The 25,579-nt window shown below is 39.9% G+C and overlaps 1 protein-coding gene and 1 non-coding gene across 3 annotated transcripts; one reads left to right on the plus strand and one right to left on the minus strand.

The window, feature by feature from the left end:
- Positions 1 to 11,464: 11,464 nt before the first annotated feature.
- On the plus strand, positions 11,465 to 11,536 carry TRNAI-UAU. The gene has a single exon. It is a non-coding gene; the product is annotated as a tRNA-Ile (tRNA).
- A 53-nt stretch (positions 11,537 to 11,589) lies between these two features.
- On the minus strand, positions 11,590 to 19,619 carry LOC110725751 (30S ribosomal protein S1 homolog). Of its 2 annotated transcripts, none has more exons than XM_021905220.1 (9): positions 19,319 to 19,619; positions 17,944 to 18,976; positions 17,457 to 17,531; positions 17,309 to 17,380; positions 16,544 to 16,624; positions 16,328 to 16,419; positions 16,008 to 16,133; positions 12,326 to 12,374; positions 11,590 to 12,217 (listed from the first exon to the last, which is right to left on the minus strand). In XM_021905220.1, exons 2-9 carry the CDS (start codon positions 18,820 to 18,822, stop codon positions 12,038 to 12,040), a joined length of 1,554 nt encoding a protein of 517 aa, XP_021760912.1. In that variant the 5' UTR covers positions 18,823 to 18,976; positions 19,319 to 19,619; the 3' UTR covers positions 11,590 to 12,037. The 2 variants fall into 2 exon arrangements, with proteins under 2 accessions (XP_021760912.1, XP_021760911.1); XM_021905219.1 differs by having other exon boundaries at positions 11,619 to 12,217; positions 16,328 to 16,425; positions 19,319 to 19,606.
- Between the last annotated feature and the right edge of the window lie 5,960 nt (positions 19,620 to 25,579).

Here is a 25,579-nt window from a genome sequence, read left to right on the forward strand (position 1 = left end):
ACACGACACGACCTAGGTTAGTGATCAGCCGGTCACCGGGGACGGCTGAATCTAGGACTAGGAGTGCCGCCTGCCCTTTTCCGGACCCATCTTTGCCCTTTATACAAAGTCCGACTGTCTCTGTGTCTATGCAGAACATGATGGCCAGAACAAAAAGAACTGCTAGGATCTCGAACTCAGACGGCTCCTCCCACAGGGTGCCGATTAGTGAAACATCTGACCAGGCGCCAGATGTGGAAGTTAACCAAGGCGGCTTGACAGCCGACAGTTCTGAAGGAGGGGTCAAGGTGACCCCTTCCCATTTTACAGTTGACAAGTCTACATTCTCTCCTGCTCCTTTTGAAGGAGAGAAGGCGGGCCCCTCTGGGAGAGGGGAGGAGTCGTCCTCTTCGGACTCGTCAGAGGACGAATCCGAGTCTAGTTCTTCTGGTCATGCCTCTTTGGACACGGAAGAGAAAAACAGCCGCCTACAAGAGGCGAGGCTTTCTCACGCAGTTGAGAAGGGGGACAATTGGGCGGAGCCATCCGCCTCTTACCGAGAGCAAAATACCCCTTACTACTGCACTGTCCCACGGGGCCAGATCACGGCCATGCAAGAGAGAGTGGGGAGCTTTATTGCGAACCACACAATGGGCCCTGGCTTTTTAGTTTTCGTGCCGGATCCAGAAGACACAGTCGTCTGGCCGGCTGGCACTAGTTATGATAGCGCCTGCTTTGGCTGCTATGAGGCGGCCATCAGCGCTGGGCTGCGCTTCCCACTACATCCGGTTGTTCAGCGGATCTTGGATGGGTATGAGTTGGGGTTATGGCAGTTAGCCCCAAACTCCTGGGTCAACGTACTCGGCTATGTGGCCGGGTGCGAACTGCACGGGGTGGAGCCAAACTTCGAGGCTTTCGCCCACATGAACTACCTCAGTCGGACCCCTAAGGCAGGCGGTACCGGCTGGTATCAATTGACGAGCCACAGAGGCTACCTCATGACGAGAGGTAAAGCAAACAAGTGGAAGGATTGGCGAAGCACCTTCCTTATCATTGAAAGTTCAGACACAGAGCTGAACAAGCGCTTCAACAGGTGGAACAGGAATCCGCCTCTTCTTGCAGGCAGCCGCAGCATGCCGCCTGTTCCCCCCAAAGCTAAGAAAGAGATCCTGGATAAAGGACTCTTTAAAGTAGAGTCGAGGGTCGACTCTACTACAGGGGTACGAGAGCAAGTACCCCTGCACTGCATCCCGAGCTTCAAATGGCTCTATGACGAGTACTTTTTGGCCGCCTGTGGCCTCAGCAGTCGGTGCTCAAGAGGTAGCCGGCCTGTCGAATACTCTGTTTTTCCATGCATTACTGTTATGACTTTTTATTAACTTTGCTATTTGTTCTTGCAGCGGACGCCATGAGCAAAATTACCACCTCCAAGACTGCAGCGGCCATGTTGCGAGCCTCTATTATGCAACAATCCTCAACCGACTCCAAAAAGAATATTTTTTTCAGACGGGCACTCCAAGACCCGGAGGACGACTGTTGCGAGCTCTCCTGGTACTGCCAGGAAACATGCGGCGGCTGAGAAACAGCCGTCCACTCCTTCTAAAACTCCAATCGGGCCGCCTAGAAGTATGAAGCTGTCCTTATGAATTTAGACTTGCTACCTTCTTTACTAGGTCTAACCCGTTTGTTTATGCTTGATGCAGCCGGCCCTCAGGAGCCAGACTTGGTCGAGGTGGCCAAGTCTATGATCAAAGTCGTCCCTCCGGCTGAGAGGGAGGCGGTCAGGGGTGTCGCCACCCTTGACCTAGACGGGATTGCAGGGGTCCTTGCTGAGGTATACTTAGCATATTTTTGGTTATTTAAATTCCAGGACGCCTGTTTTTTGTTTGAGAACTGACGCCTGTTCCCTTTTACTTAGGCCCTGCTCCGAGTGAACGGCCTTCGCAAGCCGCTTGACAGGAAGAACAAAGAAGTAAAGGCTGCAAAAGCTATGGTCGCCTCTGACTATGATAAGGAAATGTTTCAAATTGCCCAAAATGAATTTTTGACAATTGATATTATTTATTATCAGGCGCAGGCTACTTCTGCTATCCGGGCTCAGTTAGAGGCGGCCCAGAAGAAAAATAATGAGCTGGAGGCGACCATCAACAATCTCAAGGCCGAGCTGAGACCTTTTCGCCAAAAAATGTCCTCATACGACACCTTGGAGAAATCCTTGGTACACGTTAAGGAACGCCTGGTGACCCAGGAGAAGAGTCTTACTCAGGAGCTCTCGGCAAAGGCCGAGCAAGAAAAGAAGGAGCTGGTCCGAGAGATGATGGAAGACTCTGCTCAGATCCAGCGCCTGACCTGGGGCCGCCTCTTCCCCAATGCCGACTTTTCCTCCTGGGAAAAAATGTACCGCCAGTGTTCTGATAGATATAATCAAGAGATCCTGGCGGCTGCTGAGGACGAGGCGTTGGAGGAGGAGGAGCCGGTAGTGGCGCTTGTGCCGCTTGGGGTGGATGCATCAAAGAAGGATGCAGGTGAAGCCGAGTCCAGCAAAAAGAGTGCTGACCAGGCGGCAGCTGCTATTATTGAAGATCTCCCCCCTTCTTAAGCTTTATGTCTTCTTTTTACGGCCTGCGTGCCGTTTGTTTCTGTTTACCCGGCCAAGGGGCCGGGGTTTTGAATATTTTGCCGGTCTTAATGACCGGCTTCTTTTTGTATCTTTTACCCGGCCAAGGGGCCGGGGGTATGAATATTTATGTCGGTCCTTCTGGCCGGCTGTTAATGCCACGTGGATGCCTTTTTGCCAAAATGTTTCGAATTTGTTTCGTTTCGAATTTGTTAAGTATCGAAACTCTGATATCCAATTGCATACTTATACCGACTGTTTTGCATGGCCGATAGTTGCGGACAGGTACGAGGTAGTTAGTCACGCCACCTATGCCCCTGGACGACTGGTTGTCTGTTTCCAGGCTAAGCGATCAGTCGGCCACTTTAAAGACTGGATCCCCTTCAACCAAGTAGGAAGGTGGTTTCCTACCTGCCTTGTTTTTTTTTTTTTTAGGCTAAAGACTCTAGTCGGTCCAGGCCGACTGTTCCCCGACACATTTAATCTAGTGTGAACAAGCGCTGTATGAACACCTTTTTAGTCTCATACTAAATTTTTAAGGAGTGACCAAGTAAACATGATTGTTACCTAATCGCCGAGTGACTGAGTAGTAGAGGTTTCAAGCGGTGGGTACCGGTTGTTCCCCTTTATTCGCCAATGTTTGTTGGCTATGAACTCATAAGATACCGACTGTTCTTATCCCAAGTAGTTCAGTCGGTTGGTTGACACGGATGGTTACTGCGAACACTTGTTTGACCTGATTAGTCAGTTAAGTGAGAGGTATCCTTGTCCGGGAAACGGCTACGTGGTTGTCTTGGTTAGACAGTCGTATAAGTGTCGTGTAATGGTTTTATAGAACAATGTTCCACCCAAAAGGGAGATGCTCTCTGCGACGAATTTCATCCGGATGGATGCCGTCGGACGCTTGCTATAATGTTGGGACAGGTCGAATTAAACTTATATTTGGATCAGTTGGCTTGGCGCCTGGTCTGATCATTTTAGCCATGAGCCTTTGATAGTTCTTGGTGAACTGTGTTATGGGAGAGTAGCCGGTTGTGTGGAACAAGCGGCGTGCCCCTCTTAAGTAAGAATAAAAATTAAACATGGAGAGTAGCCGACTGTTTGTCAGTAGGCATGCCCCTCTTAGTACAAAATTGAATGAAACATCAAACTTTTATTAAGTAGCCCTTGACTATTTACATCATTCAAAAGAAATATTTCTTAAGATTATCTACATTTCAGGTTCGAGGCAACGATTGGCCGTCTGGTGTTTCCAGACGGTAGGTACCGTCCCTGAACTCTTCATAGATTCGGTAGGGTCCTTCCCAGTTGGGAGTTAATTTGCCAGACTCATTAGCCCTACCAACTGCTTCCATTTTTCTAAGTACAAAGTCCCCCACTTTGAGTGGACGCCTGTGTACTTTTTTGTTGTATGATCTAGTCATTCTCAGGCGGTAAATTTCATGGCGCAAGACAGCATTGCCCCTCCTTTTTGGGAGTGAGTCTAATTCCAGGCGCATGGCTTCCCAGTTTGCCTCTTCGTCATATAGCATTACTCGAAGAGTCGGCTCGTAGTGTTCAATTGGAAGAACCGCTTCCGCACCATAAGTTAGGAGGAATGGAGTTTCTCCAGTCGCCCCTTTTTCAGTCGTCCTAATGGCCCAGAGAACATGTGGTAATTCATCCGCCCATAGGCCGCCTGCTCGTTCAATCTTTTTCTTGAGACCGTCTGAGATGATTTTATTAAAGGCTTCTACCTGGCCGTTTGCTTGTGGACGGCCGCCTGATGCAAAGTGGTGTGCAATTCCTTGGTCACCCAACCAGCTTTTGAGAACAGGCGTCTCAAATTGGGGACCATTATCAAAAACCATAGACATGGGAACCCCGAACCGAGTGATGACATTTTTCCAGATGAATGAAATTACATCCTTTGTCTTGATTCCCTTTACAGCCTCCGCCTCCACCCATTTAGTGAAGTAGTCGACTGCAACAAGTATGTACCTCCTTCCGCCTGTAGCAGGCGTATAGGGACCCAAAATATCCATGCCCCACTTAGCAAACGGTAGTGGGCTATGAATGGTAGTGAGGTCAGTAGCCGGACGGTGAATTAGTTTGCCAAACCTTTGGCACTTGTCACATATTTTCACCATCTAAATTGCATCTGCTTCTAAAGTAGGCCAAAAGTAGCCCTGCCGCCTTGTCCGTTGAGCAAGCGACCTACCGCCTACATGGGAAGCGCAGTAACCAGAGTGAAGATCGTCTAGTATCTCTCGTCCCTTTTCTGGAGTAACACACTTTAAGTAGGGTTGGAGGTACCCTCTTTTGTGAAGTTCTCCCCTTATCATTTCAAAACTGGCTGCTCGTTTTTTCAGCGCAGCCGCCTGGTGATGATCATCCGGCAGGGTACCGTCTGTTAGATATGCCCTGATTGGATCCATCCAGGTTGAGCTTCTGTCTAGGATTCCAATAGGGTCTTCCTCGATGCTTCTCTTCTCCATTACTTCCCAAAAAACAGTTCGAGGAGTATCACAAGAGGCGGATGATGCTAATTTTGAAAGTGCATTCGCCTGGTTGTTTTCTGATCTAGGCACTTGAGTCAGATGAAAATCTTCAAGGGATCCGACTGCTTGTCGTACCGCCTGTAAATACTTGATCATGGCCGGATGGGTTGCTTCGTATTCGCCATTATACTGACTCACTATCAATTGTGAATCGGAACAGGCGTCTATCTTTCGTGCCCCTGCCGCCTTGCACATGCGGATTCCGGCTAGTAAAGCTTCATATTCTGCCTCATTGTTTGAGGCCTGAAAACTGAAGCGTAGAGCATACTCGTACATGTCGCCCTCTGCCGACTGACATATGACGCCTGCTCCACAACCATTTGAAGTAGAGCTTCCGTCCACATATACCTTCCAGACTTGGTCTGGATCTCGAGAATCAGAGAGACGAGTCATCTCAACAATAAAGTCGGCAAAGGCTTGCCCCTTCACTTCTTTTCTAGGCTCGAAAGTAACTTCGAGGCTCTGTATTTCTATGGCCCATTTGATCATCCGGCCTGACGACTCCATGGTGGTCAGTGGCCGCTTGATAGGTTGATCTGTATAAACGACGACTGCATGTGCCAAAAAGTAGGGCTTCAATTTTTTAACAGCCATGAAGAGTGCAAGACCAAATTTCTCCACTAAGGGATACCTCAACTCGGCATTTTTCAATACATGAATGACAAAGTAGACCGGGAGCTGACAGTCGTCTCTTTCAGCAAGAAGAACAGTGCTTAACGCATGATCAGAGACGTCCAGGTACATGTAGAGTACTTCTTTGGGCAAAGGGCTGACCAGCCTCGGCAAGGAATGCAAGTGAACTTTCAATTTCTAGAAGGCCGCCTCAGCATCCGGCCCCCATTCAAACCTTGCCTTCTTCTTAATGGCCTGGAAGAATTATAAGCATTTGTCGCCTGATCGGCTTAGAAATCTTCCCAAGGCCGCCAGACAACCTGTTAACTTCTGAACCTCTCGGACGGTACGAGGCGACTGCATGTCGATGACCGCCTGCACCTTCTCAGGGTTCGCCTCTATTCCTCTCTGATTGATAAGGAATCCGAGAAATTTCCCAGACTCAACTCCAAATACACATTTCTTGGGATTGAGCATGACATGGTGCCGCCTGAGTATGGCGAAAGTTTCTCGGAGGTCCGACAGATGATCTATCTGAAGCTTAGACTTGACAATCATATCATCAATGTATGCCTCGACGTTTCTCCCAATCTGATCAAAGAACACAGTGTTTATCATTCGCTGGAAGGTGGCCGGGGCATTCTTAAGACCAAACGACATGACCGTGTAACAGTATAACCCTTGATCAGTGACGAAGGCCGTCTTTTCCTGATCTTTCTTCCATAAAGGAATTTGATGGAAACCAGAGTAGGCGTCCATAAAGCTCATCAAAGCATGGTCGGCTGCTGAGTCGACTAGGTTATCAATTTTAGGCAGAGGGTAACTGTCTTTGGGGCACGCCTTGTTTAAGTCTGTGTAGTCTACACACATTCGCCAGGTGCCATTTGGCTTTTTAACTAGCACCACATTTGCAACCCATTCTGGGAAGTAACATTGCCGAATGAACCCTGCATCAAGTAATTTTTTAACTTCGGCGGCTGCCGCCTGACTTCTTTCTTCGCCATGGTTCCGCTTCTTCTGCCTTACCGGCTTCTTTTTCGGATCCACAGCCAGTTTATGTACCGCTAGATCAGGACTAATGCCTGGCATTTCGTGGACTTCGAATGCAAAGATGTCCTTGTATTCTTTCAATAGTTTGTGAAAGTCGTCACCCAGGACTCTCAGAGCAGTCGTCCCAACTTTGACTGTTCGCTCAGGACGTGAGTCGTCTAAGATCAGGTCCGTATGCTCACCAGCCGGCTGAGGGCGGAATTCATCCGACCGCTCCTCTGCCAATGATTGCTATTTTCTGCCTTTTCTTGCGGCCCCCGTCTGGGCTGCCTTTCTCTTCTTGCCGCCTGCTTCTTGAACAGGCGCACTCTCCTTGACATTGTCAAGGTCTGTTTTTCCACCACTTGACCCAGCGGCCATAACAGTGGCCTTGATATCCGAGAGATAGCACTCTCGGGCCATCCTCTGATCTCCCCTTAGGGACCCGACTATTCCATCATCCCTCTCAAACTTGAGCAACATAAGAGATGGGATTATAACAGCCTTGGAATTATTCAGGGTTGGTCGTCCCAGAATCATGTTGTAGGCCGAGAGTTCTTCTACTACCAGGAACCGGACTACCATGTGTCGTCCTTTCCCTTTTTCACCCAGGCGGATGGGTAAATCCACTTGTCCCACTGGGTGGACGACTCCTCCTCCAAACCCTACTAAAGGGTGGGATGCCGGATGTATGCAATCAGTCTGATATTTGAGTTTTGACAAACATTTGCTACTGATAAGATCTGAGGAGCTTTCGGTATCTATAAGGATTCGACCAACTCTCTGGTTGGCCACTTTACATTCAATAACGATAGGGTCGTCATGCGGCCCCCTTACCCCTCCTAGATCTTCTTCAGTGATGACAATCTCAGGAAATGAATATTTGGAAGGTCGTTCTTGGTGAACGGAATTTACGTCTAGCTGCCTGATATTGTCTTTGTTGCCCCTAATAGTGGGGCCACCTCCTGAGAAGCCGCCTGCAATGGTGTAGACGACTGCATCATCTGTATCGGAGCTGTCGGCCTGTTGACTCTTTTTGGCCGACTGCTTTTTCGAGGAAGTGTTCCCCGTAGATTTCTTGACATAAGAGTCAAGATCGCCTTGCTCAGCCAGGCGGTCCAGATACTGCATGAGACTGATGCATTCGTTGGTGTGATGACCAACATCTTCATGATAATCACAGAATTTTTCTTGGTTCCGGTTGCTTGCAGAACCCTTCATGGGGGCCGGCTTCTCAATTGAGATCCGTCCCTTGATTTCCTTTAGGATAGCTTGGCTATCCTTGTTAAACGCATACTTTGGGGAGTATGGTTTGAATTCTTTCTTCTTCTTCTGGGCCGGCTGTTTAGAGGAATCAGCCGTCCAGACCTCTTTTCTCTTCTTCTCATCTTTGTTCGACGACTGTTTCTGTCGTCCTTCTCTTTTGTCGAACCTTTTCCCGTCCGACTGTTTTCCCGTACTACAAAGATCAGTCGCCTGTATATAGGCTTTCGCTTCAATCAAGGCCTCTTGAAGAGTTGTCACCCTCTTTCGAACCAAATCAAATTTGAATGTCGACCCGTCTTTGAGGCCTCTGAAAACGTCAGTATAGGCTACCTCATCCGGTAACCCTTGAATCTGTATTCTCATCAGGTTGAACCGCCTGATGTAAGAACGAAGCCCCTCCTTCTCGCCCTGCTGAATCGTTCCTAAATCAAGGGTCGTCTTCTTCGCAGGTATGTTCATGGCAAAGTTGGAGGTGAATAAGTAAGCAAGCGTCCTGAAGTTATTCACACAACCAGTCGGCAGGTTGCCGAACCATTGTTGTGCGATTCCTTTAAGAGTCGCTGGAAAACACTTGCACCAAGTGGGATCATCCAACCCTTGAAGGTACATCAGGTTGGTGAATGCCATCAAATGGTCTTCTGGGTTAGTAGTGCCGTCATAGGCGCCTACTAATACATTTTTTACTTTGGCCGGCTGAGCGGCTTCAGCAATTTCCTTGGAGAAGGCCGACGGCTGTTCCCCAAGTCTAAGCAACCGTAGCTGCCAGTCCATAGGTTGGACATTCTTTGCTGCATGCCCACCAAACAGAGGTGGCTGCAAAAAATATTGTTGTTGCGGTACAAATGGTAAGTTTGGTACCGCCTGGTCACTATGAAAGTCGGACTGACGGGAGGTGCCGCCTGACTGACTCTCATGATGCGACTGAGTATACTTCATCGAGGTATTGCGTAGACTGTCTTGGAAGTCTGAAGTAGAGGCCGACTCTGACAATCGGTCGTTCTTCTTCTGCTCTAGCAATAGCCGAGCATCTGTGTATGTTTTCTTCGACCCGTCCGTCTGAATATGACGAACAGGTTTCCTCTTTCCTGGAGTAGGAAAGCAGTACTTTGTGAAATCAAGGACAGGCGGCTCCCACTTCCTAGAGTTAGGATGAGGGGTCGTCTCTCGCCCTCGAACAGGCTTCCTCCTCCCTGAAGAGGAAGGTTTCTTAGCCGACTGCTCCTTGGCCAGAGCAGGCGGCTTCTTGTTGAGCAACTCTTGAATCTCTCCCTTGAAGCCCCTCATGAAGGTCATGAGTTCGTTTCTTGTAATGGGAGCAGACCCGTCAGCCGGCTGCTGCTGAACAGGCGGTGCGCCGGCTGGATCACTGATTCCAGTTTGAAGATGTTCCCGTTCCCTCATTTCGGTATGACGGGTGCGTCGTGCCCTTAGGGTCCCGTCTGAAGTTGTGTGAGCTTCAACTTCAAATTCTTCCTTAGTATCATGGTCCGACTGAACTTGAGGGTCGTCTAGGGGACGCCTCTCTTCAGGAGTCGGTGCAGACGTGGATGCCATCTCAGAAGTACTCTCCCCACAGACGGCGCCAAAATGTTTCGGGGTTTTCGGATGTCCTGCGGGAGAGTTACAATTCCGAGACTGGAACCGGACGCCTGTACCTGCAAAACAAACGGATGCTCCGGACGATTGGAGATCCGCCTCCGACGATCAAGTTAGTACTTGATTAAGGAGTAATTAATGCGGAAATAAAAGTAATTGAGTCTCTCTAGGTGAGAGTGTTAAATGTGCGCCATCCCTCTTAATGAGGATTAATGGGCATATTTATATGCCTTGGGATGTGTGCCAGTACTAGGTTTAGGTTAAACCTAAGGCTGACTGGGCCTCCCACAATGATTGGGCCTTGTTGGCCGGTTTTCCCATTTGGCATGGGTGGACACGTGTCACATTGCAATTGGTCCAAGGAGGACGAATCTCTTGATGACACGTGGCAGGCTCCTATTGGCCTACATGAAGGACACGTGGCGAAACCTGGCTGGCCCACGTGTCAGATGCTGATTGGTGGATAAAAATCCCCTAATCAGACCGAGCTAGTCGAGGTGGACACAAGTGAATCTGAATAATCTAGTTTTGGGGCGTTTTGAAAGTTGATGATGCTTTAATACATGCATCGGCACAATATCAATTTAATTCTATGAACACCACGCCAATCAAAGTTTGCAATCCAGTGCCAAGTTTTCGGGTCAACCAATTTGCCATCACAAGTCTATTTTTCATCCTCGGTTTAGGAAAAAAGGTTCGGTAGTGGATCGACACAGTTCGGTTGTAGGTTGCCGAGTGGTTCGTGTAGGTGCAAAGCGTGATCGCGGGCCTAATGTGGACTTCAAGTACTCCAACTTGGCTCGAATAAAGTTTGCTCGCAAGTGTCTCTTTAGTGTTTCGGCATAATGTAGTTTGGCGTCTTTGTTTGTTTTGTATTTCTTTATTAGTACTCTTTGTAAAAAATAAAAAATAAAAAAATAACGCCAAGCAAATGGACAAAGACAACACTAAGTTGGAAACTTGAATGATCACTAATTAGTAATTATTGCTACTTAATTAAAGAGCTTCATGTTGGAATTACAATGAAAAACATCAACCACCTTATTTACAAAATTACAAATTAGAGTATTTTTCAATGAATGTTGTACACATTATTGATTCTAATGATGACATCGCCCATTGTCTATACTATGTTCATAATCATTTCACCAATTCACCTATAAGCATAATCCTCAATGGCATGATTTGTTAATATGATATTCACTTATTTGAACGTATCTAATCTTTCTACTTGTAGAATATAATTCTATATGCATAATCCTCAATGGTTTGATTTGTTAACCTGATATTCACTCAACTGAACTTATTTAATCTTTCTACTTATAGAATATTATCCCTTGTATCCATGGATAACTGTTACAAGGAAACATAACTGTAATGGTAATTGAAAATACCTTGTAAATTCTGACATTAATTCAAATACGTAGTATCACATTCAATTTAGAATTGAGAGATACTAGGCATGTCTAATTCACCTAATGTGGGAACTGAGATGTTATCTATCCTACGACCTATTACCATGTTATGCTTACTTTATTTTTATTTATTTAAGTCTATTAAGTTCAGTTTAGTTCAAATAAAATAAGGTTCAAACTTCAAATTACAGCTAATATAATTTGAATAATATTAGGGTAGGACCAAATAATATTTAATACTGTAATGATACTTTTAAGTAACGCCATGTGTTGACCAATATGACCATGTATCGATAAACACTTTCGCGTTACCAGATTTTTGGAGGAATCTAAAAGAACTTTCTGGAAGCAAAAATAAGACTTTAATGTATTTACTATAATTATTTTAATTGTACAAAAGTTATCAATTAATTAGAGTGGTGCAGTGGAAGTGTGGTGGGCTTATAACCCACGGGTCCCAGGATCGAATCCTGGCTCTGATATTAAAAGAGAAAGCTTCCAATTGCCAACATTTTTTTACTGTATTTTCATGATATTTTCTTCAAAATTGTAGTGATAAAATCATTAGTAATAAATATGTAGGTTTCCATTGTTATCTCAAAACAGCCCAACTACATGATAGCAACTGAACAGAAGCTGCTAGGAATGTGAATATATGTTACATCATACAAATATCTTATAAATCAAAAAATTTCCATCAGATTACATTGTCAAAATTTGATTCACAGCACATCATGTTTATATTTCCAACAATGTGCATGCTCATCGCGGATCATATTGAAAATTGCTGAGCTTCGTACACTAACAGGACACAATCTTACAGCCATACTTGTACAACGATGAGGAAGTCTAGCCATGTGATTGACTGGGATGCAGTTTTCATTTTTTTCAGATTCGGTTTTTTGGACCACATTAATGCATTCGAAATAGCCATCGTCTCAGAAATAGCCATCCTCTTGAGTGACAAAAACTGATAAGTAAGCTCATAGAGAATCTTGATCATTATCACTTAGAAATTTGAACCACTTCCAATTTGCATAGAGATTTGCTTCATCTTCAAACAACAGATTGCTATTTGGAGGCTCAGTTTTACGTGTTGTGGAAATACTAGGAAGCTTCCGTCTATATTTCCTTGCCATTTCTTCAGCCTCTGCAAATACTTTCTGGCCATAGAAAATGCATATATAATTTTAAGAATGAATGATGTTTGCAAGATGAATAGTTACTGCAGGATACCAAACACAAACAAATTTAAGTAGATGTTTAAGCACCTGTTTGTCTGATATAAAGAGTCCAGGCTTGCTTTCCAGATCCGCGATACTGCAAAACAAAAATGCAGAAGCCTTAAATTCTCCAGCAACTTGTGCTTTATACTCGATGAACATCGCATGTATTCTTATACACACATAAATAATCAGAATATTTAACTTAAGGTGCCTTAAGCTACCATCTGCAATTGGAATTTGTGGGGAATTACCAGTACAGACCTTTTGTTGCTCCACTGTCCCACTCGGCTTTAATTTATGTGCAAATTACAAGCTCTTTTTTTCCTCCCTTGTGTTTGTTTATCAGCCTTCTAAAAATAAAAATATAATATCCACTCAATCTATAATGAAACACATGCCCCACTGACCCTAGCCTCGACCCAATCAACAACTCAGGCCAGTTTACCATCCTCCCTTCCCGCTTAATCAGCATATTTTATGTATCATACCTTGTAATTCCCTTCCCACTCAGCAAATTTTTAGTTCAATATGTCGAAAACAATCTCAGAATTTCAAGCAATTTGCTCCACTACCCCCCAGAAGAATATTTCAAATACAATTTCAAAATTGATTCTTTCTGAGTTTGTATCAGTTCAACCAACATCTCTCTCTCCCCTTGTGTTCTCGTACTATATAGTGCAAGACTTTGTTCTATTACCCTCACATTCTAATATTCTAGGGGTGCCATAACTATTCATCACCCAATGCTGTCTTAATTTTCACAGCAAAACAAGGTGACTCCAAATTTTGGAACCATATCAAATACAAAAACTCAAGGTTAAGTTTGGAATCCAACACCGTGGTGAAAAAAAACCACAGGAGATTTAAACCTTAGTGTCCATACAACAGAGAAACCCTGAATTTGTAACTTTGTATTGAGAGATTTTGGTAATCAACGAAGGAGCATAGGGGAAAAAATGATAGATTCACCCCAAAGAATTCAGGTCAAGTGGAGGAAAACTTGAGTTTGTAATATGGTCTTTACATATCACAGAAAAAGGAAGAGCCAAGCCACTTAAGGGCTCATCAGCCAAGCTAACACACAGGAGCAGCAAAAGCAATTAGCAGAGAAGGAAGAAGACCGAAACAGCTAGGCATCATGTGAAGACAAAATCAGCAGCCACCAAATCAACCTAGGGAATGTTGGAACCTAGGATTAGAACTTGTATATATAAGCAGGTGGGAGCAAGGGGAAGGGTAGGCAGATATTTGTGTAGTGATTAAAGACTTGTGAACTATAGTCACTGCTTGGAGAGTGGCGGCCTAAAACAGCCAACTTTGTAAACACCCTTATTCAATCAAAAGCTTCAACTTTTCCTTGCTAAATTGTTGTAATGCTCTGTTCTTAGTTCGGCTCTGTATATTGTGCAATAGATCGGGCCAGCCCAGATACACCAATCCGAGTTTATACCAGAAGGCACAAAAATACAGGGCAAGGACAGCAGTAGCAGCAATTTTGGGAAAGCAGAAGAAGACAAAAGAAGTGAGGGAAGGATGTAATTGTGTGAAAAAAGCCAAGCTGGCAGAGAGGACAATGTGTACGTTGCTAGGTCATGGGGATTGCTTAGTATTTAAAAAGGGAAGGAAAGAATGAAAGCCGTCATGTGATTTATTATTGTAATCATTAGCTTAGCAGAATAGCAGTAGCAATAATATTCTCCAAGCTTCCACCTTTATTATTGTAATAGCAGCAGTAGCCTGTAGTTTTCAGCCTTTTTAATCAAAAATCCTTCCAAGCTTTCCTCCTATTTTGTGAGTGCACATCTATTTGTCACTGTTTGATTGAGCAGGATCCCGGGTCTATACCAATATAAATCCCACAAAAGGAGAGCCACCCCAAAAGCTAGCTCAAGGGGAGGAGAGCCCATTGTCCTATATAAATCCCACATCAACCCCCCATATGACCGATGTGGGACTCAAGTGCCATACCTTGCAATGGATTTCCTATAACATATTGCTGCTAGTAAGTGAGTGCAGTGAGGTGAGTGCATTGCAGAATTTTCGCATTTTCTGCGTTGTTAGGCCCTTCCAATTTTGTGGAGTTAGTATGGTGGGGTTCCAGTTTTAGCAGGTCATTTCGGGGGGTTGAGGCAAAACTTTTCAAATTAAAAGCAAGGGAAAAGGGGGGGGGGAGGTGATACGCATACAAGAGACGGTGTCATATATGAAATTTGGGGAGACTAAGCCCATTGTATGCAGATACCCGTTCTATACAGGACCTAATTACTTAAAATACAATCAAAGTCCTGTGTAGCGGAGGTATATTGGAGCAACAAAAAGGGAGGGAGTTTACTTGATTAGTGCTTGCATTTAAGGACCTAGCAAATTAAGACCTCCTATCTTTACGATCGTCTTGTGGATCTCATGGATGTATTCATGTGATAGGCAAGTCACACGTAATAATGGTGACATAACTAAAACAACATTGGTAAAATAATTAGTCTAAGGCCCCGTTCACTTCACCTTATCTTTGCTGAACTAAAAATTTTTTTACTGAACTAAAATTATTTTTGCTGAACTTAAATTTATTTTTACTGAACTGAAATTAATTTTTACTGATTTTCTATTATATTTCTTCTTTGAAGTTACTGAATTTTACTAAACTGAACTTATTTATACTGAATTGAAATTATTTTTATTGAACTGAAATTATTGTTACTTAATATTATTTTTTGAAGGTGAAGTGAACAAGGCCTAAGAGCAGTGATGTTATCAAGACAAATCAAGTGTATCATATTTCTATTGCAAATATACGTGCATATCTCTCCCTATGTGATCCAACTCACATCTCGGATTAAGTTACACGTGACTAGAGGATTCTCCATTTTCACAAGTCCAAACAAGGGACACTTTTCACAGAGATCCATTAAGAGAAGACTATCAATGCGGTACATCTCAAATACAGCATTGAGAGAATTTCTAGGGGCTGTGTATAAGTTAATGCAGAAGAAAGGAATTAGGGTGTAACCTAAGGTTAGCCAAACTCATATACAGTCTTGGATGCTAAAGTTCCTGATTAAAGGCAAAACATAAACTGAAAAGGTCATTCTATTGCAGCAACTATACATCTAAGAGTGCAAATTTAAGTTCAAGAACCTCTTATGAAAGGTAAAGAGGAACAGAAAAGCTTAACACAAACGGTAATGAGAAAAAACTCAACCCTTCAAGGATGACACACTAGCGGGGTGAAGAAATCATAAAGTGCGTTTTTACAATCATTCTTATAAGGAAAATTCCAGCTGAAAAAATGGTTCACAGAATAAATTGAAATGTAAGAAAAGCAAGAGTCAAACATGAGTTAGTGATAATGCATTAGAATTTGAAATTAAGGCTACAAAATAGATCCTCTAGCACATTGCTAAATGAGGACAACTGCATTCACATCCCCTAAATTATCGATTTAATTATCATACCTCAACCAAATATATAAATCCAACAGTTCCATTTTGATCATTTTTTTATCCACATTCCACCACTGGACACATATTTGGTTATTTGATTATGACAAACTTGATTACTTAAATGAGGAGGTGTACACTATATATTGTACAACTTGTGCAATGTTGAACTTTTATTTAATTACTCATACGCTGAATATACTGTTCATAGTATGAAATTCCCAATATAAAGTATTAATGTTGTAGAAGTTAAAAGGACTGAAGTAAATATCAAGGAATTGCTTGCTTACCTGAGAGCAATCTTGTCTGGAAACAAAGATCTTATAACTAGGACCTTGACCTTCTCCCCCACTGCTAATAAATCACCAACTGAATCAAATTTACCACGAGTGATGTTGGATGCATGCAGCAGTCCACTGTAATACAAGAATGTCAGAGAGAGGACTGTCAGGCTGCGCCAGTAAGTATACCGTTCAATACTTAACAAATCAGTCTTTTGGTGTTTTGGTTAAAGGGGGAAAGAACTTGAAGCTACATATGCAATGAGACTTGCAATGCAAGAAAATTATAATAATGTGGAAAATTAGAAAGCGAACCCTGCATATCTTACCTTCGGTTTGTTTGTCCTATCTTAACTTGGGCTCCATAAGGGAAGATCTTCCTAACAGTTCCATCCAGAAGGGTTCCCTCTCGTAGATACAACTTTTCCTAGCACATGAAACATCAAGCTCAGAGACCTTTCTTGATCTGTCAAATTGGGGAAGCATGCAACAAATTGTATCAGGGAGAAAACAGATAGCATAAAAGACAGTTATGTAAAACATACCCAAGCTTCTCGCTCACTGAGTACCAAGTCATTATTATCTTCATTTATTCGACTGATTTGCACATGTATCCATTGCCCTACCTGTAACATACACAAATTGAAGTTTCAAAAGGTAAAACTACTAGGACATGACATCATAAAGATAAAACAACCAAGCAATCAATAATCCATTTTGTTGACAACCATCAGACAAGTTAATAAACTTAAGAGCTGAGAAATTATAAGCACTAAGAAGATAATTAAATATTACAGTTGATAATCATGATATGAGGGGTTAAGGGAGATTCGCAAATCCCAAAATCTGAAGTCTTTTTTATCATTATTTTTATTTATTTTTTTACTTTTTGAGAGAATTACCTCAAAGCCTATTTCAATAATTTCATCAAAGATGGAGATTTCAAAATTACAGAGGCGAATTTTTAACAAGAATGAATTAAAATAATGGGGAGCACTTCAAACTGTAAGAGTTTAAGAAAAGCAATCACTTGGTAACAGCAGGGGAAAAAGCTTTAAGGATACTGCTACATACATCTAACACTACTTAGCTCACCTAGCTAGAACACCTAGAAACCTCATAAGAAACATTTGGGATGTAACATTTCCAAAAAAATAATATTTAAAAAAAAAAAAAAAAAAAAAAAACAACAACAACAACAACACTGACATTGAACATTGAGTACTATCTAGATTCTAACATTTCCAAAAACTCCCACTGACATTGAACATTGAATACTAGAAGTTTTCAAATTTTAATTAGTACCATACCTTCTCTTTTAATTTAGTAAAACTGTTTACTCTATCAACCAACTCAACCTTAGGGAGGAAGGCTCGCAAACCCTGCAAAGCAACACAATTGCAAGTCAATAAATAATACATTTAAGCATTGTGTGACGCAAGGAAAGCCGGTACCAACCTCAATCCTTGTTAGCAGACCACCTGTATTCCACTCTGTAATCCTAACCTGAATAGGTTCACCTAGTTGTTTTATCTGCCCAAATCAAATGGATATTTCAAAATTAACATTTAACTCAATCAATTAGCAATTAATAAAAACAAAACGAATTCTATAACAGTATCTTAGTAGGCATAGATAATTAGGTCTGGCCACTTTGTGCCCCTAAAATTTGACAAAATCACAAGCTCGATGTGATCATGCCTTCTCTTAATACATTGATTATACAAATCAAACCACAAGAATTTTCAGCAGTACGCAGACAGTTACTAATAAATTGCAAGTTAGAGCATGCTAACAAAATCACCAATGTAAACAGAGTGATGCATCAAAATTGAATTACTATGGTAAATCAAATTTCCTTCTGAGAGATTCATGCATCAATAAGGAGATACATGGACATCCATTTATAATAAAACAATTTTTTTAAAAAAAGTGAGAAAAGAACCTGCCTCACACGATGCCAAGCAATTCGTCTGAAAAAACGTCGAGTTGAAAGTAATGGCCTGCCACTAAGTGTTCTACCAAGAACCTCAGCAAATAAAACAGTTCCAGCATCCACGACAGGCCGGCCAGAAATAGGTTGTCCACTTATAGCGTCTTCATTTTTGATAACCCCCATCTTCCCATTGGCCATAAATCCCTCAGCATTCTTATCTAAATCACATAACAAATATTCCATCTCTTTGTCATACAATGGAAGCACCTCCTTGGTTAACATTGTGCCCAACATATCTGCCCCTATATTGACATCTAGCTTATTTTCATTACCAGAAACAACTACACCAACAACAAAATTACCAGCCTTTGGCTCATAATACTCAACAAGAACCTTTTCAGTTTCTTTCTCACGTCCCCCTTCATCTTGTTCTGCTATTTCTACCTCCGCATCGTTTGACTTAAAGAACTTTATAAAAGGCTCCAATGCCTCATCTTTATCCGATTTCTTGGGTTCACTCCCGAACTTACTATCAGAGGCACCATTAACCGGCATCGGTGAGGGCTTGCTTAGCAACCCTAGCTCATCAGTATCATGAAAATTTCCATTTGGAGACTTTTCGGAAAGCTGGTTATTTGTCAAATCTTCTGAGATACCCTCAGCATAGCAATAGGCAACGTGGGCTGCTTTCCAAATAGAGTGATTCCCAGTAAGTCCCAAACCTTGTGGGAATAGATGCTTCCCCAATAAAACTCTATTAGGGTTTTTACATAGTTCAAACTTGCAGAACAAAGAGCGAGCCGGACCTAGGAACGCCTCGCAAGGAACAGTAAGGTTGTAGGAAGATGAAAGACTAAACGGGGTGAAAGGTTTCATAACAACAGGCATCTTATATTGTTCATGAGCTCACTATGCTAGTTCTTCTAATTCCTAACAACAACCATTTCCACCCATTTATACTTGCTTCAAAAATCAAAACCCAACACAAATGAATAATTCAATCATTCGATGCGAAAACTTGATAAATTCCCTTATCAAATATCTGAAGAACCAAACAAATCATAGATAACACCACAATGTCAATTTCCCACCAAACTAAACCAAATTTTGCATATGAAATGTAATAGAACAAACAAACAATACCTTCAATATCAAAAACAGTACTAACAAGAAATTACAAATTATCATTTATACCCAGTAAACATAAACCTTGCAGATTGTATTAAAAAGCAATAATTTTCCATTGATAACATGATAATTCAGTATCTAATAAAGCTTAATAAAGCAACAAAATTGGGAATAAATTAAGTAAAATTGAGCATTAAAACTGCATTTAAACAATAAATTGGTACTAATATTAAAGGAAAGAGTGAAAAATTAAGACCTGAACGAAGGGAGGAGAGAGAGCAAGAACAAAGAGCTGAAGCTTGAAGAATGAAGATAGTTTATCCAAGGGCCAGTGGTTCTGAGTTTGGACACGTGATTTTGATTTTGGGCTACTTTAAATTTTTTAGATTTTTTATTTATTTGGGCTTTTATAATTTTTAAGATTTTGATTTATAAGATCATTATAAAATATGGGCTCTAGTCCTAAAAATATAAAAAAATATAAAAAAAAAAAAAAAAAAAAAAAAAAAAAAAAAAAAACTCTAGAAGTAGACTAGTAGAGTGAAATTAGAGCTTAGATGAAGACCTGCTAGGCGCTAGGCCATTATCTGCCCTATTTTGATTTTATGTTTATCAATGTACAAGTATGATCTAATGTACTTTAAATATTTTTGTTTACAAAATTATAAAATTTATTCTTCTGTAAAATTCTTGCATATATTAAGAAATAGAGCCACTAGGCTTGAACAAATTTAATGGTAGAAAGTCCATGCAGATTTGACTGAATAAGACCTGTATTGATAATGTTATTCTTGTATATATACTAATAATGTGCAGATACTCGAATATGATCAAAGTCCAATTAATATAGATGTTGGATCAAAGCGGGCCAAAATAATTACCTAACCTTATAAAAATATAATCATATACGACTTTTTTTTTTTTTGGTTATAAATTCAATTTATAACCAAATAAATATACTTCGTATTGAATTACGATTGATGGGAGATCTATCACCACCAATAATAGTGAACTAGTTTTAGGCCCAGGCGATGCCTCGGGTCATTTCTTGTATATTAAAAAGTACAACAAAATAAAGTGAAATATGTTGGTGGTTTTATAAAAATAATATCATTTGCTAAATTTTGTAAATGTAATTGAACATCAAAATTAATTATTTAGTATGCAGTAATCTAAATGTTATATATTGTACCAGTTTGTTGTAACTGTTAGGATTTTACTATCATAATTAATAAATTCCTTTGATTAAATGTATTTTGTGGTAAAAAGAAAAAACATGTAAAATCATTCATTACCAATGTTTGATATATATTAAATTTTTTGACATGGCGACACGTGGCAAGATTACAATCATTGCCATGAGCTTTAATATATATATTGATTGATTGATATTGATATTGATTTTTTTTTTTGAAAGAATATTGATATTGATATTGATTAAAGAGGACATATTCTTTATTTCATAAATAGTTTGTTCCCCAAATTAGTCTCCAAAAATTAAAACAACTCTAATGACAATTTTAGATAAAACAATGTCTATAATTACATTAAGGGAGCTTTTGGTATGATAATATAATTGGAAACGGAACGGAAAGAAAACAAATAAAAAGTGTTAAAGAAATCATTAGGTTGGGTCCATTAAGTGTGAAAATTGAATTTAATATTGTAAAAGCTTTCTAAAAAAGAAAATGGAGCAAGTGTTTAAAAACGGCCAAAAAAGAGAATTGGAGCAAGTATTTAAAAACGGAAGGAGTATCATTTATAAGAAAACTGTTGAAGTAGGGTTATGTAGTTATATTCCTTAAAAAGTAAGTCAATGTCTCACTCTACATTGCAAAAAGTACGTAGCAAAATCAAACATGTCCTAGATTTCTAGTCAATCTTGAAAACTTAAAAAGGTCTTGTATGCCAATTGTTTATATCCACGTGGATTATGTTGCTAGAGATGAAGTTGCCCATAATCCATATTAAAGAAAATAAACTCCTATTAATACCTTAAAAAATAAAATGAGGAGCCATATCAGCACCAGACCATGCCATACGGCTATAGACTATATGCATCTTCCTCGAAAGTGATAAAAACAAGTTGTTAGTGAAAAGCATGGTTGACTTTCATGTCTATTGTTACAACTTATATATATGCACACCTATGTTACAGAAATCTGCTCTTTTCTCAATAATATCAACAAATTCAATAATTTGAGCAATTGATATATTTATCTGAAGATAAATCGAGTAGTAGATTATATTGCTAATATTCGTTATTTTACTCTAGTGATATTATATATAGGGGTGTATATAAACAGGACCAGATCTGAAAACTAACTGGAACCGAACCTGTAGATTCAGGTTCGGTCCCGGTCCTTAAAATTCAAGGATTCCGGGTCCGGTCTGGATCAAAACCGGGGTTTTTCAGGTCCGGACCTAATTGCCAGTAAAATTTGTTTTTTTTTTTTTAAAAAAAAAAAGGTTTTTTTTTTTTTTAAAAAAAAAAAAGGTTTTTTTTCAAAAATCAAAACAGGTCCAAATACAAGTCCAATAGGTTATTTATTAAAAAAAACACAAAACAGGTCCGTTTAGGTCCAAACCCAGACCAGACCTATTGCATCGGGTCTGACCTGGAACTGGACCTGCTGAATCAAGTCCGGTATCCGGTCCTTAAAATTCTTTAATTCAGGTCCCGGTCCCAACAGGTCCGATCCTGTTTTGGACCGTGTACAACCCTAATTACATTTGTTTAGAAAAAGACAAAAGAACTATAATAAATAATTATGATTGGAGGCTAGAGAATGAATATATTTTGTCTCATAATTAAGACCAACGTAGAGTTTATAGGATTAGATTTATAAGGAAAATTTGCAAATTACTATCGCAAGCTAATATCACTTTGTAAATTACTACCGCAAATTAAAAAAGTTGTGAATTACTACCGCAAAAAATTTTAAGATGTTACGATTAATACCAAACCCCCATTAGACCCAACTATGACGTCAGTTTATCACTTTAACCCATGGTTAAAGCTCTTAACCATAGTCAAACATGGGTTAAAGCCCATAACCATGACGTCATTATATCCCTAACCCATTTTCTTTTTTTGGGGGGGCTTGTTAAGGCCCTTAACCATAGTCAAACATGGGTTAAAGAGATATAATGACGTCATAGTTGGGTTTAATGGGGGTTTGGTAGTAATCGCAACATCTTAAAATTTTTTGCGGTAGTAATTCACAATTTTTTTAATTTGCGGTAGTAATTAACAAAGTGGTATTAACTTGCGGTAGTAATTGCCAAATTATCCAATTTATAATGATACAATCAATGAATTAGCTTAGCCGATGGACTTTAGGCACGCCACAATCCATCACAAAAGGCATGGTTGTATTGATCGCTTGTATGACACAACGAAAGCAAGAGACAATTTTGACATTTCAACATGATGATATGTTAGTGTGCATGCAAATTGGGTTGTAAACCATACTCGAGTCACATTTATATTGGAGTGTATAAAAATACTGACTTAGAGCATTGAATAAAAGAAGTGACATTTGGTCAAAATACTATTTGTAAACACACATAATAATTTATATGCATAGTAATGCTCAGCTTAGGTCCATCGGCCTCATACGACCCCAAGACATGTATGTAGCCTTGACACAATGCATGAATATCTATAGGCTATAGCCATATCAAAAATACTCTAGCTAATATCCTCGAGACCGTCCTTGCAAGTTAAACATCTAATACTTCAGAAATAACAATGGAAAATATACAAAAAATACTACACAAAACAATATGGAAAAAAAAAAATTTCCCTCTAGGGTTTTCTCTTGGGAGGGTTCCTTATGGAGATAATTAAGTTCGTTATTTTGAGTCATCGTTATATCATAGCTAAAGGTATTAACGATTTTTGGGCTAGTAAAAAAAGGTCAAAACCCAATTGAATGGATCCTATAAGGTCACACAAAGGGCCTAGATTTAGCATAAGAGGAAGAGACCCATAATGGGCCTCATCTCCTAGGTAGTTGGCCATATAGAGTAGGTTAGAGGGATTTGCACTTTGCTCCTAATCTAATTATAATAGGATTATAAATAGACTAGGTGCCTAAGGTTTTTTTTTTTGCAAACACGAGACCCAAACCCCTCAAACTCTCTCTCTCTCTCTCTCTCTCTCCCCTCCTTGCGCCGATGTGTATGTGCAGTGGTGGTGGTGTTCGTGGTGGTGGCCGATTGTTCATAAATAAGGAGATCGATCGCGGTGTTTTCCCATCACTCGACCAATCTAGTATTGGTGGACGACTCGTTCGAATCCCGTGGACTAAGTAGAGGAGCAACACTTGCTCTATTCTCTCTTTGATTTGTCAATCAACTTGCTAAGTGAAATTCACGATTCAAAAGTATAATTATGTGATTCTTGTGTAGTATGCATGTGATCCTGTTTTAGGTGCGTATGAAACTATGAATATGATTTATGAAATTCCGGTTAAAGTACCTAAATCTCTACACACTGACCTTGAAATAACTTAATAATCAAACAATTGTTTCCTTCAGTAGTAAAATTATAAAAGCATCACTAATATTTGTAGGAAAAAACTAACGAACGCTCTAAGAGTTAGATAAGAAAACTAAAAATAGAAATATTTACTTGAAATAAATGTTAATTTCACCAATTAACTCTTGATTTTAGCATGCAATTTCAAATTAATACCATTTTAGGAAGTAAAATTTAAAAAAAAAATAAAAGGAGAAAATACATGCAAATAAAGAAATCACAGTGGATAACACATGCTTTACCAAAGCTACAACCCGTGTAGCTCCCTGACCATACCTCAATCCTCACAGTTTTTTTGGTTCGGTAGTTGTGGGTGAGACACTTTAAGAGTGAGGGAAAATGGGAGATCTCCATCCTCAAAGTGTTTTTAGTGGAGATTGAAACCCCAACCTTTAGGTTGAAATGTAAAAATATTACCACTAAACCAAGCTTAGCTCAGCAATTGTTAAAAACTATAAAACAAATTAAAATGGTTTTATAAAACAAATAGGTAATCCTAAAGTAAACACTCCAAAGTCCGTACTCCGTATAATACTTACGTTGTGGTTAAGAATGTGAAGGTTGCATAAAATTGCATATTCAACACGTGTAAGCGTGCTGTCGCACAAGCCCACTAAAATTTGGTGTACAACTTGGAGTATTAATTATTGTACAATAGATTTCACTCAAGAAGTTACACGGAATAACCCTATGATTTATTCATACATACTATATAAATAGAAAGTTTTGATGCTTCAACTTCATTTCCTTTTACCTCTTCTTTCCTTTCTCCTCTGCTTCCAACCTTCCCAAAAATATAAACAAAAGCTTAAAAAAAATAATAATAATAATAATGGAGGCAAAGAAGAATATGGAGAAGGAGACTAATATTAGGTCATTTTACTCTAAGTCTAACAAAGGAAGTGTTTTCCCTGCTAAGAGGAAGCTTGTGAAGCGACTCATTTTCGATCAATTCGTCTCTTTTTTCATCTCCTGCTACCCTGTTTCCTCCATGCAGGTAACAACAACGACGTCAACAACAACAACAACACCAAGAAACATAAGGTTATTCCGGAGAAACAGTATCATGAATACTAAATTTGCATGATTAAGATTGTACCAAGTTTTTTTTTAGAAAGGCAGGGAAGTAATGTGTAGGGTTTGTTTTTGTTAACTTGTAATGGGTTGAATTATAATTTGTAAACTTGGTACTTTTTTGTTTTAGTAAAATGAAATTCTGTTTTTATTTGTTATTAGTTTCCTGGTAATTTGAAGGTTCTGCTTTTACTCTGGTTGAGCAGCTTGAGTTCTTGTACAAAATACTATGTATAAAATGGATGACATGCGGTACAAAGACCTGTACAATTTTTCAAAATTAGTTATCATGTTATAACGTTAATAAAACCTGAAATGTTTTTGTAGTAATAATAATGGTATAAGTAAAACAACATTTCCTAAAAAAAATATAAGTAAAACAACATTTGTAGTAAATTTTTTCACTATTTATAAATTAAGGATCATATTTTTTTTTTCTACCCGTTCTATAGTCCATATTGTTAGGTTGCAAGTATGAGTTGTTGTCCCACATGGAAAAATTAAATAAAGAACAACTAGTTTATAACATAAGTGAGCTACTCCTTTGTTGTATATTCTCTCCTCCTTGACTCTCCCCTGGTCCCTGTTTCCTAAAACATATAATACATAAAATGTTACGATACTTCTTCCAATTTTTTCGGTGTTCAGTTTAAAAATTTTAAATTCAATGAAAGAGAATGTAATTATGAAAAAAAGTGATAAATATATGAATATATATATATATATATTAACATAAAATCTTGTTAGATTCATGTCATTCATCTAATTTATAAGTTTTACAATATCATATCAATTTTTTTAAAATTTAAATCATTTGTTGATTTACCTAACACTTTTTTCTTTATCAAGTTTGTCAATGTATTAGTTTCACGATTATTATATCTAATTATCAATAAT

This window comes from Chenopodium quinoa, unplaced genomic scaffold (assembly GCF_001683475.1).
Source record: "Chenopodium quinoa cultivar QQ74 unplaced genomic scaffold, ASM168347v1, whole genome shotgun sequence".
Lineage (NCBI taxonomy): Eukaryota > Viridiplantae > Streptophyta > Magnoliopsida > Caryophyllales > Amaranthaceae > Chenopodium > Chenopodium quinoa.

Excerpts from the sequence above, each read along its gene's own strand:
- LOC110725751 (XM_021905219.1), bottom strand. The coding sequence starts at position 18,822 with ATGCCTGTTGTTATGAAACCTTTCACCCCGTTTAGTCTTTCATCTTCC. Across the intron at positions 16,134-16,327 it reads ATAGGACAAACAAACCGAAG|TGGACTGCTGCATGCATCCA; the intron begins GTAAGATATGCA and ends CTTGTATTACAG. Across the intron at positions 12,218-12,325 it reads TCTTTATATCAGACAAACAG|AAAGTATTTGCAGAGGCTGA; the intron begins GTGCTTAAACAT and ends TTCTATGGCCAG.